The sequence below is a fragment of the Miscanthus floridulus genome, chromosome 7 (assembly GCF_019320115.1).
Source record: "Miscanthus floridulus cultivar M001 chromosome 7, ASM1932011v1, whole genome shotgun sequence".
NCBI classification, from domain to species: domain Eukaryota; kingdom Viridiplantae; phylum Streptophyta; class Magnoliopsida; order Poales; family Poaceae; genus Miscanthus; species Miscanthus floridulus.
In genome coordinates, this window is record NC_089586.1 from 85,402,261 (window position 1) to 85,414,018 (window position 11,758).

Sequence of the window (11,758 nt, forward strand, 5' to 3'; positions counted from 1 at the left end):
TGTATGACATAATCATACAGTAATTTGTTTTGGCATTCAGCTAGTGTCCTCCATATTCTCTGCTTGACAAGTTCCCTTAATGAGAAAAAGTATGAAACATATTATTTAGTAAGAAAATAAAAAAAATCTCATTTTGTCTGCATAATCAGTTAAAGCACACTGGTTTAACCTAAAATAGAAAGGTACCCTAGTTCACTTATTGCATAGCCCATACATTCGTGAACCTAAAACCAGGGTTCAGATAAAGTAAACCACAACCCCGAAATTTCAGGAATTTCAGAATTATACATTTACTAATTAATGAGCTCGGCTATTCCTACTCAGATGGTTCAATTGGAATGAACACAGACTACTAGGAAACTGAATGGCCTTGAGGGCTGTAAACCACCAAGGAAATAGCTTTATTATGGTGGGAAACTGCCAAGAATAGAGGGCAAAGGAAATAGATTTCCTTGGCTGCCAAGAAAAATAGGGCCACATCTAGTTTGCCATACGGACAAGGAAATGTTGTAACCACCAAGTAAACAAGTTTTCTTGGGGGCTGCCAGGCTCGTAACCGCCAAAGTAATAGTTGTTTCCTTAATCCTGGAAATGACTGGTAGTCAACACATTTTTTGTCCTCAGATAAAACCAGAAATAACAAAATCACAAACATTAACATTTTCCGTCATCAGAAAGATGTATTAAAATAGACATTAGCACCCAGACCTGACTAACAAGTAATCCCCTAAAAGATAAAGATTCAAGAATCATTTTCTTTTTTGATCTAAGGTATATGTATCTATCAAAAACTCGAGAGCTTTCAGATTAATATCAACCCCCAAAGAGTTCAGGGGAGGTAGTGCTAGCTCAAAGCAAAGCAGCATCTGGAGTTGATAAAACCATAATGTAGACAACATCTACCTAGTAAATTACATACATGTGTCCACATGAACACATCATACCACCCCCAACCAATCGATTCTGTTAAAAGGTTTGCTAACCAGGTCCATGAAATGTGCACAAAACCAACACATAACAGCAGGATAAAAGATGAACAAAAATCAATCCACCTCTATCACCAGACTATTTGAGCTACAGAAGAGAAGTAAATAACGCCGCGCCCCAGGTTTTCTAGTACACAAAGGAAATATGCTCGATTTCTCCATATGAAAGAGTAGTGAATGGAATCAGAATGAACACAAACCAAATTGATTCGAGGTTTCATCATGTGATCGGATTACAGGGGAGTTGGTACCTCGAGGCTGGCCTCGGACTGGAGGGCGGCGAGGGCGCGCGGGAATCCGGCGGACTCGACGAAGGCGGCGACGGAGGCGACCACCGCGGCCCTCGCGCTGGGGGCGGGGGCAGCGGCGCGGCTCGGCCGCCGTCGCGACGAGGCTTCGGCGGCGGCTAGAGGGAGGGAGAGAGCAGGGCAGTGCGGGCGATGGCAGGTCGGCGCGGCGCCGTGTGAGGGCGGCGGCGGTGGCGACTTTGGTGAACGCGTGCGAGGGTCGGGGCATCGGGCGATGCCGAGTGCGAGGGCGAGTCGGGACGACGGCGTCGGGCGTGGATCGGGGAGGGGGCGCGGCGAGTAGTGATAGGCACGTGAAATGATCAACATACCCTTTATGATGATAATTAATATTTTATGGAGGCAATAGGAGGCAACGCGAGGCAATTTCAAGTACCGTAAAAGGGCTCATATGATAGTCCCGTATTTATATTAGATCATTGATCAAGTAAGAAAATTGTTGTTTTCACATGATTTTATTTGTACACAAAACAAGGACCATCTATAATACAATGGGCACGTCCACTGGATCTTTTCTAGTGATATAATAATTTCTCTCTCTTGTCTGCACAAGCAGCCTTGCATGGTACATGCCAAATCAATCATGATCACATTTAGGTAACCAACCGTTATGGTCATGAAACATTTTTTTCATTATTATTACTCATGGGTGCGGTTATGGATTTTATCCTAATTATTTTTACCTTCTTCCGGCTCTCCCTAGAACAATGTTGCTATTTCTAACCACAATGAGCCTTTTGTGGAGCGTTTTATGGGCCATGTTTTTATGTGGCAGGCCAAATTAAAATAACAGCTTCTTTTTGCCTAATCGGAGAGTGGGCGGCAAGAACGTTTGACTAGGGTCTTTTAAGATCCACTATAATTCGGCTTGTAAGAACAAGTTAGAAAATTATACGCATAAGAAGCGCACAACACCATGAACATAACCGCGCCCATCATGAACAAAAAAAAAAAAGAATACTACTCGCTAAGGATAGGCGCCAACAAGGTCCTTAGATGCTTTGCGCCCGCTAAGCACCAAAATCTAGCGTCAATCCCGTACTCTATCAACCATTTCCCTAAAAAAAAACTCAGTATACAACCCGACACTACATAGAGATCATGGATACACGTTTTCACTACAGTTCAAGTTCTAGCGTTGTTGGTAGAGGTGCAAGCAACTCTATCAAGTGAAAGCAGCTTGCATCAGCTCCCTTGAAACCAGAGACTCAAGAGGTAGCTAGCAAACTGCAGAGAGTTTTCGTTCACATGACATGATAGTCTTTTTTATACAAACTCAGAGTAGATACCGGTAGTTTCATGGGCGTGCACTGCAGTGACATCGCAACTAGGGACGCAGCGCAGAGGCTGGGCGCGGACCGATACATACGTAATCTGGTTTCCGCAGCAAATTGAGGCGAGGCGGGCGGCAGCATCAGCGGGTCATCCCACGGTGCATCTGCGGCGGCATGGTGGCGGCGGTGCGCCCCTGCCTCTCCATGTTCGCATGCCACCCTGCACGCGCAGAAACAACGGCGGCGCGCAGCATCTGTTAGCAGTGCAGTGACGTGCTGTGCTGGACGACCACAAATTAATAGCTAGGGAATGAACTGCAAGAACTGAACGAACGGGTGCTTGATGATGCTCGTACCTATGTTCATGTCGAATCCTCGCTTCTTGAGCTCGCGGTACTCCTGGCAGAGCGCGCAGCACTGGCAGCAGCAGTGGACGCAGCAGTCGGCGCAGGGGCTCTCCTGGAGGCCGTACTGCGCGCGCATCTTGGCGCGGTAGAAGCAGGAGTAGACGCACTGGTAGCCGGTGAGCAGCATGATGAGCGTGTACAGCGCCGCGCTGGTTCCGCACGACGTGGAACCCCGGTCGATGATCTCCGCGATCTGCCCGAACGTGATGCACGGGCACAGGCACGTCACGCAGCCTGCATGCAATCCATCGTTAATTCCGATTATATACCAGCAAGGAATGATCAACCGCTCCGTGCGTGCATCGATCGATCCTCTTCTCACTCACAGTTGCTGCAGTCGTCGAAGCAGTCGCAGAGGCCGGTGGACCAGGCGGCGACGGGCGCGGCCTGCGCCTGCACCGCGAAGGCCGCCGTCGCGCCGCCCTCCTGGTAGTAGCCGCCGCTGATGGGGATGCCCGTGGCCAGCGGCTGGGCAGCACCCTCGTCTGCCTTCGGGTACATGGTGGATCGGAGGCGTGCGCCGCACTGTCCGCCGACGAACGAGGCCGGAAACGAAACCAGATCAGACCGGGGGCGGAGAGCGTTCGACTTTTTGCCTTGTGCGCGTCCGCCGGCCGGTCTACCCTGTTCGGCCGCAGCGCGTATTTATCTCGGCGGGGGCGATGGTAACCGCAGTGTGCAGTGCGCTGTGCCCAAAGGGTGCCGTGCCGGTGCAGAACAAGTGGGTCGCGTCGCTTCCCTATGTACCAAGGCGGATTACACGCCAATGCCCGGGTGCCCGTTCGGTGCGGGACAACTGCGGGCGTTCGCCACGAGACGCTTTTTGGCGGCTGGTGGGGCGAGTGGCCGTGGGGACGTCCGTCGGAACGTGGGTTTGGGACGCACGAGTCTACATCAGGGCGTGATTACTTGAACGTGATCATGGCCCCGGGGCCGGCCGGCGCAAGCGGGTCAAGTCGTCGCCCGGCGGCCGGGTACGACGTCGACGCGGCAAACTAAACCTGATTTGACGCGGCCGGCCACACCCAGACCAGCGGTAGGCGTGCTCCACACCACCTCCACTCGCGAGGCTCATGTGGCCTGCCACACCGCCATGGAATGATCTGATCTCGTTGTTTTCGGCCGTGGTTTTAACGTCAAGTGTGCTTGATCTGGATAAGACCCAAAGTCTGCCTAGAGATCGTCGTTCAGTAGCGTAACATGCGTCCGTGGAAAGGAGACTTTTCCCTGCCCACATCAACGACCGTACCAAAAAAATATTGTGCGCGCGTAGAAATGGCACGGATTGCTATCCACAAAGACTTGACAGGTCCACGGATAGATAGATACTGATCCAATGGTGGTACTTGTTGGAATTGCCAGGCGTGTTGTTCAACGTGGTTCACCAACCACTATCAAACTATGATGAATCTATTATGTATGCTTACGCTCCCATCAAATTTGATGGGGATGGCCTTCCTTTCCTTTTCAGGAGACATGTTGTCTATTCCCCCCACCAATGAGATAAGGTGCCCAATCATTCTAAATGCTAGTGGACACGATAACAATCATGGAAAGACGCCTACCGAGTTCTTGCAGATGATGGTATATGATAACATCGGCAATCAGCAACCAGTGTGCAGTGTGCGCCGCCCACAACGCGAGCCAGTGGGTTACTACTTCTAAGCTTGTGAAAGGGTAAAGTTTATGGTCGGTCCTCGATCTTTCATGGTCATCTTGGTCCCAAACTTATAAAGTGTGTTATTCTGATTCTTAAACTCTGTTTGGTCTCATATTCATCAAACGGGTGTAGGCCTACGTGTCAGCTCTATCTGCCGCCGGAATCGGGACGTCGTCGTCTGGACGAACAAGCGCGCGCTGCTTGAGGCCGTCGTGGAGGCGCTCCCTCCCACCGACGACCTGCCCCTACAAAGCACCATGGGGACCTACTGGGCGTCACGCTCGACATCAGCGGGCAGCGCGTCAGGAACGCCGACACGGTCCGCTACATTCGTCGAGCGGCAGCAGCAGGCGGTGCAGCTCGTTGAGATACGCGTTCGTCAGGTGCTCCGACACGAGATGCATTCGTCCAGCAGCAGCAGCCGACGCGAGATGCGCATGACATGACGAGAAAGAGAATCTCCAGCAGTCCAGCTTGGGTCAGTATGCGAGCAGGGATACGGACTCCAATTCTTGGTTGCGGACGATGCTGTGGAAGAGTCCAAGCTCGCACATGGCGCCATAGTCAGCTCGTCGGCGCGCTGCTCTTCGTCCCGTGCGACTGCGGCAGCGGCGGCTCACCTACGCGTCGGCGGCAGCGGCTGCTCGCCCGCGCGGTCGTGGGGGCTGCTCGCTCGCGTGCGTGCCTGTGCGCGGCGGCGACGGCTACCCCGCGCCCCTGTGCGGCAGCGGCAGTGGTGGCGACGCGCCCGCGCGGCCAAGCAACAGCGGCGGCGACGGCTTGCCCGCCCGCCTGCGCGGCCGCGGCGAGTGCTCGCTCGCGTGCCTGCGTAGCGCCAGCGGCAGCTCGCCCGCGCGCATACAAGGCCACGGCGATGGCCCGCCGCGCCTTCCCAGCAGGCAGCGGCGGTGACGCGCCCACGTGCCCAGGCAGCGGTAGCACCACGACGGGACGAGGAAGAAGACAACTTTTTTTTCCAAAAGGGCCCTCAAAAGTTTATAAATATTTATGTAATTTTTGTGTCGGGACGATTTTGTATAGAAACTCCCGCTAATCTTCTGTTCAAGAAATCAAGTATTTTCTCTGTATGCGGGTAGAGATCCATACCTGTGTAGATTAATACGAGACCTGAACAGAGTTTAACAACCAGAATGACACACTTTCTAAGTTCGGGAACCCACCCCTGCAATGGACCGGACATGCACTCTACTCTTTCTGAAACTGAAACATGGTTTTCAGTAGCCTGCGTGTATGTGTACCTGCACACCGAACTTCACCATCAGAGCGCCCAGTGAAATACTCATATTCACAACATGAAACTGCTACCACTTCTCTCTTCCTTCCTGCCATAAGTGTGCTAACATTTAGGATTTTTTATTTTTTTAATCCACCCAAATCCAGCTTTTTACAATCTAGCTTGTAATCAAACACCCTAGATTATTGGCCCTTTTCCTTTACGATCCACCAAACCCAGATTGTGAAATTCGAGTGAACTTTTACACAATTTGGAGTGGGTCGAGACAGAATATTAGAATTGTCCATTCCAATATTCAAACCGGTAATGCTAACCTTAAGTAAACGTGAGCAAACGTAATACAACAGTCAGACCACCTAGTATATGAGCATTAAGCAGCACTGTTCTGTACAACCGGCCAAGTAGCAACCAAGTTGCTGTTCCTCTCCAAGTCTCCATAGATTATCATACTGTAGGGCTAAGAATACACAAGAAAGACAAAAACCTATCACATTGCCGCACTAACCCGCACAAATGTTGAAACCGCACCCACTCTGCATCACAAATCTCGAAATGAATTTAACAGTATCTACCTTACCACAAAAGCCTACACAGATAAAAAATGATGCCGCAGTACCACAAAAGCATGAGCATTGAACACATTACGGCTTCATTGGGATTTGAAAACATTTTGCTGTTCTTGAAGGCGTCCAAGATTGCTGGGGCACTTCAGTTCTCTAAACGTCAATGGCTTGGAATATCTTCCTTGATCTATATATTTCAATGGCAGGGAGATCCAAATCTTCTTCTGGAAATGCCTGCCTACGTATCAATGGATTCACAGAAATAAGCAATATCTGGCATGCAATTCATTCAAATAATGGACGAATGTGGCAAATGATCAAGCCGCCCATTCAGTATTTGACGGGCTCGCGCACTTCGGTACTGCAGTCGCTGGTGTAGTGCTTCTGATATTTGTTCGAAAAATTCAGGATCCCATCTCTGAATCAAAAGGGGATCCTCAGCATAGCATATGTATATTGATGTAACAGCACTTTCCACAACCACAACAGTTAGTCCAACCTGCAAAATTGACCAGATGTCAATCTTGACAGAACTAGCGGAGATTGTACTGTATGAAGAAAACTTGGACACGGTTTTCCTTTTCTTAGTTACTACAGTCACGCAAATTCATATAGAGATATTGGCACTTACCAGTATCATACCCATCAGCATGGAGGTTGAACCAACCATAACAGCTTTATCACTTTGTTTGAAATATGTCCAAACGCCCATGCAGGTTCCAGTAATTAATCCACCTAAAATGGTGCTCATCAGAAGGATAGCACCCGAACAGTCATAAGCAACAAGTGATTCGATGCCGGTGGATTGAAACAGCTCCCAAGCATCCCTAGCTGAGCGATTGAAACTCTGTCCATTAACTGCTATCTGAAAATGAAAAACTATGTTTAGGACATTGATTGGATAAGCATGATATCAGTAGTTAATATTCCATAGCATGAATAGAGATAAATTGTTACAATAATAAGTTCTCACATTTCAATAAAAGCAGTGATTGGGTCACAAATCACACGCATTTGTGTAAAAATATCCAGGCAAGCAAAGATACTTTGATTGACAGAAACTAAACCTTATAGCTTAAAACAATAAGAAAAATACTGTCAGTGTGGAGAAACAAATGATAAACAGAAAACAGCAGGAATATGTAGACTTTTAACATAGGCATGGTCTACATCTTGAAAACTACTGACGAGATAAACATCACTCACCTGTACATATGCATATTTGTTGAAGAAGCGAACAAGCGTCTCCACAATATGAAACAAAAAATCAATACAACATAGCAAACACTCATTACTGCCAATTTTAGAACGAATTCCACGAATCTGTAAGGGGTGAGGTAAAAAAGAAAAAAAAAGGATGAGAACTATAAAAGGAAGCTAAACAACAGAGTACAAAAAGAGGGAGTAAAGATGCAAACCTCCCATCGTAAAGTCCTAATAGCAGCGGTAAAAAGTGAGCCATAGCAAATGCTTCCAAACGAAGTTGTCACAGCATACTGAAGAGATTTCAGAAGAGGCTTTGGGGGCATTGTTGCAGCAGCTGGACCACCATGAATGAGAACGAGGAAAACCATCCCTGAGACAATGACATGAACTGTATTGCTAAGGACAGCTCCAGTCCAAAATAAACTGACTGAAAATATCTGCAAATACAGGAGATATTATTAAAAAAACATCTGAATAATAAAGGCACTAAATATTTATATAGAAGTATGGTAAAAACTTGCCAGCTCACCAAAAGAAGCCACCATTGCCCACCATTTGGAATGCCAAATGCAACAATACCAGAAACTCCAAAGGACCATAATGCCATCCAACAAAGCATGACTACCACAAATGCATAAGCAATTCGCATCACATCAGGAAGTTCCCGTACCATTCTTACTGCCTTCTGTAGTACTAGCATTGTGAAGGGAAACCTAGCAAAAAGCAACCCAGTAATTTCCAAGCAAAACAACGAAGTATGCAATGCTCAAACAAAGGTACTGTTTCTAGGTACTTTAGCATGTAACTTGAGTTCTAAAGTTCCAGAATAAACAGCCTGAGGCTCCAACATTTTATGAATCGACGAGGCACAATTATTGGATTATTGCAGTGTGCCTTAGACAACATTCAGCAAAATATAGTGGCCAGGCAAGTGTGAAAACAGAGTAAACACTGTTCCAAGATATACATACACAGGAGTACTGGAAGAGAACATTTATTGACATACGTGGTGGGTGGGAGGTTTCAACCATGGTCCTCAACAACCAGGGGCTGTGGCATGGTTCAATCTAATGGTGAAAGAGGAAAGGTGGACAAAATTTCTTGACCCTTTCTTGTCCCTAAAGCAAATACTGGCACCTTATATATAGGTGGACATAACAGACACCGCCAAGGCTACGAAGAAATGATTCAAGATAGAATGGACACGAAATGAAGGAGAATAGGCAGTGGAATTATTCATTTCTTTTTAAAGCAAATCAGGTCATAAGGTTTCAGGACTAGATATTATGGCTCTCCCACCGTTCCATATAACATTATTTTTTTCAAAAGTAGTCTACCAGACAGCACATGGAATATGCCCCTACTCATTACATTTTACTGATAGGCCACATGATCAGACTGCTTATGGCATATAATGGTAACTATTGCTGAGTGGCGAAACAGATACGAGCTACCAGTAGTCCAGATTTAGAACATTATTTGTCAAATTCTACCAGTTACATGTGTATCACTAACTGTCCAGTCGTCTGTCATTAAAATGCAGCTGATAGTGCCCCGTGAGCACCAGTAATCTGAACCAGAATACAAAGAACATAACAATTTTTAGCTTAAAGTGCACTCATCACTTCCCACTTTCAAATATCTGGTTGATTGATCTCAAATATGTGATCATAATATGTAAAGAGGCATAAATCTATGCTAACATACGTGATCCTTTGCCCCCACACAAATTAAGCAGACCAAAAAGCAATATCAATCAAGGAAGCATAGAAGATTGGCGTTATGGCACACTTGTGCAGCCATGCAGCATGTGCAGACAACTGTCGGAAAGGACCTTGATAGAGACATGAATCAACCTCCTAGCAGGATCTTCATGCAGTTATAGTGAGATGGTGCAGATTCAGTCAACAGGGTAAGGCATTGCGAGTGGATATTCTTCAAATTTGCATGTTATTTGCAGAAACTCGCTCTCCTACTCGGTGTCAGGCATCAGATCCACATTCACTAGAGTCCAAATTCGTCTGAAATGAGATGGAATAGGCAATTTACAGACAAATTCAGAACATAGTGTTGTTGTGAGCTGTACCTATCGAGCACAGACATGACGTAGAGGAAGTGCAGGCCGGCGCCGACGGCCAGGGCGACGCCCCAGAAGAAGTGCTTCCCCCAGAAGCACAGGACGCTGACGACGGCGAGGTAGGCCGTGAGGCAGTGCACGGCGGTCCGCATGACCACCTTGCCGCCGTCCTTCCTCCAGGCCGCCGCCGCCAGCCACGCCCACGCGAGCGCGACCCCGACGGCGCCCGCGGCGCCGTAGTACTTCCAGTACGTCTCGGTGAGCTCGGACGCCGGCACGGAGGGGTCCTCGGAGCGGTAGACGGAGGGCGGCGGCGGCGCGGCGGGCGCGGGCTCCGGCGAGCCGGCGGGGGTGGCGGTGCCCCAGGGCTCCGCGGTGAGGTTGGCGTAGCGGCCGATGTTGAAGCGGTCGGCCTGGCGGAAGCGGTTGAGGCCGAAGAGCGCGAGCGCGGCGCCGAAGACGAGCAGGTGGAGGAGGAAGACCACCAGCCAGAACACGTCCCGGCACTGCCGCCTCGGCAACTGCGCCGCGGGGCCCGCCACAGCCGCCGCTGCCGAGACGGCCCCCGCCGCCGCGGCGGGTCTAGGGTTCCCGCTCCCATCGCAGGAGGAGGAGGTGGAGGAAGAGGACATGGCTGCGATCGGCGGCGATTGGGGAGGGGCCCGGCCGGTATGAGGAATGGGGATTAGCAGAGACACGTCCTGGAACAGTTAGCGACGACGCGGAGAGTGGTGGTAACTGGCTAACTGCTCGGTGCTGGTGGTGGTGCTGTTGGTGGTGGTGGGACTAGGGGGGTAACCGTTTCGGTCATCGGGGAGACGATGACCTGCTCGAGCGAAGTGACGGGGGTGACTGACGGCGACGTCGCGCGGAATTCCAGGGGGCAAGGGGAAGCCGGAAGCGGACGCGGTTCGGCAAGTCCGCGAGGGGAGCGAGGTTTGCCGTGGTGTGGGGGTTTGGACTTTTGGAGCGAGGCGGGTTTTCGTGCTGGGGCGGAGCGCGACCGGCGTCCGCCGGTCCGGCTGGGGGGGGGGGGGGGGGGGGGGGGGGGGGGGCGCACTTGGACGCGAGGATAGCTGCTTGGATAGGACGGAAATGTCGAGCGGCTGCTTCGAAGTTGGCGATTTGCTGCGCTGGATCCAGCGTTCCACTTCCAACGGCAACGCAAATGTTTCCGGAGTTGAAATGATGATGAGATGGGCGTTTCCTGCCGGTTCACCTGCACGCTGCACTAAACGGCTGTAGCACACGAGGGCCTTGTTTAGATGCCATCTAAATTCCAAGTTTTTTCACTCTCTCTCTATCACATCAATTTTTAGCCGCTTGTACGGAGTATTAAATGTAGGTAAAAAAATAACTAATTACACAGTTTAGTTGGAAATCACGAGATGAATTTTTTGAGCCTAGTTGGTCCACGATTGGATAATATTTACCAAATAAGACGAAAGTGGTACTATTCATTGGTTTGAAATTTTTTCGCAATCTAAACGAGGCCGAGATGTCCGTGTGAATGTGTGATTATTGCGCTCCAGCTTCGTGACATCTCCTTTCACCCACCTTCAATCAAATCGCACGCCTTCCGCTCATCCTCGAAAATAGATGGTACTGTCTGTTCAAGATTGTTGAGCGTGTGTGGAGTAGAACTAATAAAAGTCTGCCTTCTCGGGGTTTGGTTCTTTAGTCGCTCTTAAAATTTATGTCACATCAAATGTTTAAAGACTAATAAGGAGTATTAAATATAAATTAATTATAAAGCCAATTACATAGATGGAGGCTAATTTTCGAGACGAATTTTTTAAACTTAATTAATCTATCATTAGCACATGTTTACTGTAGCACCACGTTGTCAAATCATGGACTAATTAGGCTTAAAAGATTCGTCTCGCAAATTAGTCGCAAGTTGTACAATCAGTTTCATAATTAGTTTATATTTAATACTCCATGCATGTGTCCAAACATTCGATGTGATAGGAATTTTAGGAGGAGAGGAATGAACCAAACAGGCCCTTCCTCCTTAAAACT

At 48.8% G+C, this 11,758-nt stretch overlaps 2 protein-coding genes across 3 annotated transcripts; both read right to left on the reverse strand.

Moving 5' to 3' along the window:
- Window positions 1–2,201: 2,201 nt before the first annotated feature.
- On the reverse strand, window positions 2,202–3,695 carry LOC136463651 (cell number regulator 2-like). Of its 2 annotated transcripts, none has more exons than XM_066462623.1 (3): window positions 3,302–3,695; window positions 2,925–3,209; window positions 2,202–2,849 (listed from the first exon to the last, which is right to left on the reverse strand). In XM_066462623.1, the coding sequence occupies exons 1-3, from the start codon at window positions 3,474–3,476 to the stop codon at window positions 2,539–2,541; spliced, it is 771 nt and encodes a 256-aa protein (XP_066318720.1). In that variant the 5' UTR covers window positions 3,477–3,695; the 3' UTR covers window positions 2,202–2,538. The 2 variants fall into 2 exon arrangements, with proteins under 2 accessions (XP_066318720.1, XP_066318721.1); XM_066462624.1 differs by having other exon boundaries at window positions 2,576–2,788.
- Window positions 3,696–6,406: 2,711 nt separating this feature from the next.
- LOC136463653 (uncharacterized) lies at window positions 6,407–10,656 on the reverse strand. Its single transcript, XM_066462625.1, has 6 exons — window positions 9,746–10,656; window positions 8,189–8,372; window positions 7,872–8,096; window positions 7,660–7,776; window positions 7,085–7,318; window positions 6,407–6,952 (listed from the first exon to the last, which is right to left on the reverse strand). Exons 1-6 carry the CDS (start codon window positions 10,366–10,368, stop codon window positions 6,743–6,745), a joined length of 1,593 nt encoding a protein of 530 aa, XP_066318722.1. The 5' UTR covers window positions 10,369–10,656; the 3' UTR covers window positions 6,407–6,742.
- Between the last annotated feature and the right edge of the window lie 1,102 nt (window positions 10,657–11,758).

Excerpts from the sequence above, each read along its gene's own strand:
- LOC136463651 (XM_066462623.1), bottom strand. The coding sequence starts at position 3,476 with ATGTACCCGAAGGCAGACGAGGGTGCTGCCCAGCCGCTGGCCACGGGC. Across the intron at positions 3,210-3,301 it reads CTTCGACGACTGCAGCAACT|GCTGCGTGACGTGCCTGTGC; the intron begins GTGAGTGAGAAG and ends GATTGCATGCAG. Across the intron at positions 2,850-2,924 it reads AGGATTCGACATGAACATAG|CACAGCACGTCACTGCACTG; the intron begins GTACGAGCATCA and ends GTGGTCGTCCAG.
- LOC136463653 (XM_066462625.1), bottom strand. The coding sequence starts at position 10,368 with ATGTCCTCTTCCTCCACCTCCTCCTCCTGCGATGGGAGCGGGAACCCT. Across the intron at positions 8,097-8,188 it reads GGCAATGGTGGCTTCTTTTG|ATATTTTCAGTCAGTTTATT; the intron begins GTGAGCTGGCAA and ends CTGTATTTGCAG. Across the intron at positions 7,777-7,871 it reads TTAGGACTTTACGATGGGAG|ATTCGTGGAATTCGTTCTAA; the intron begins GTTTGCATCTTT and ends CACCCCTTACAG.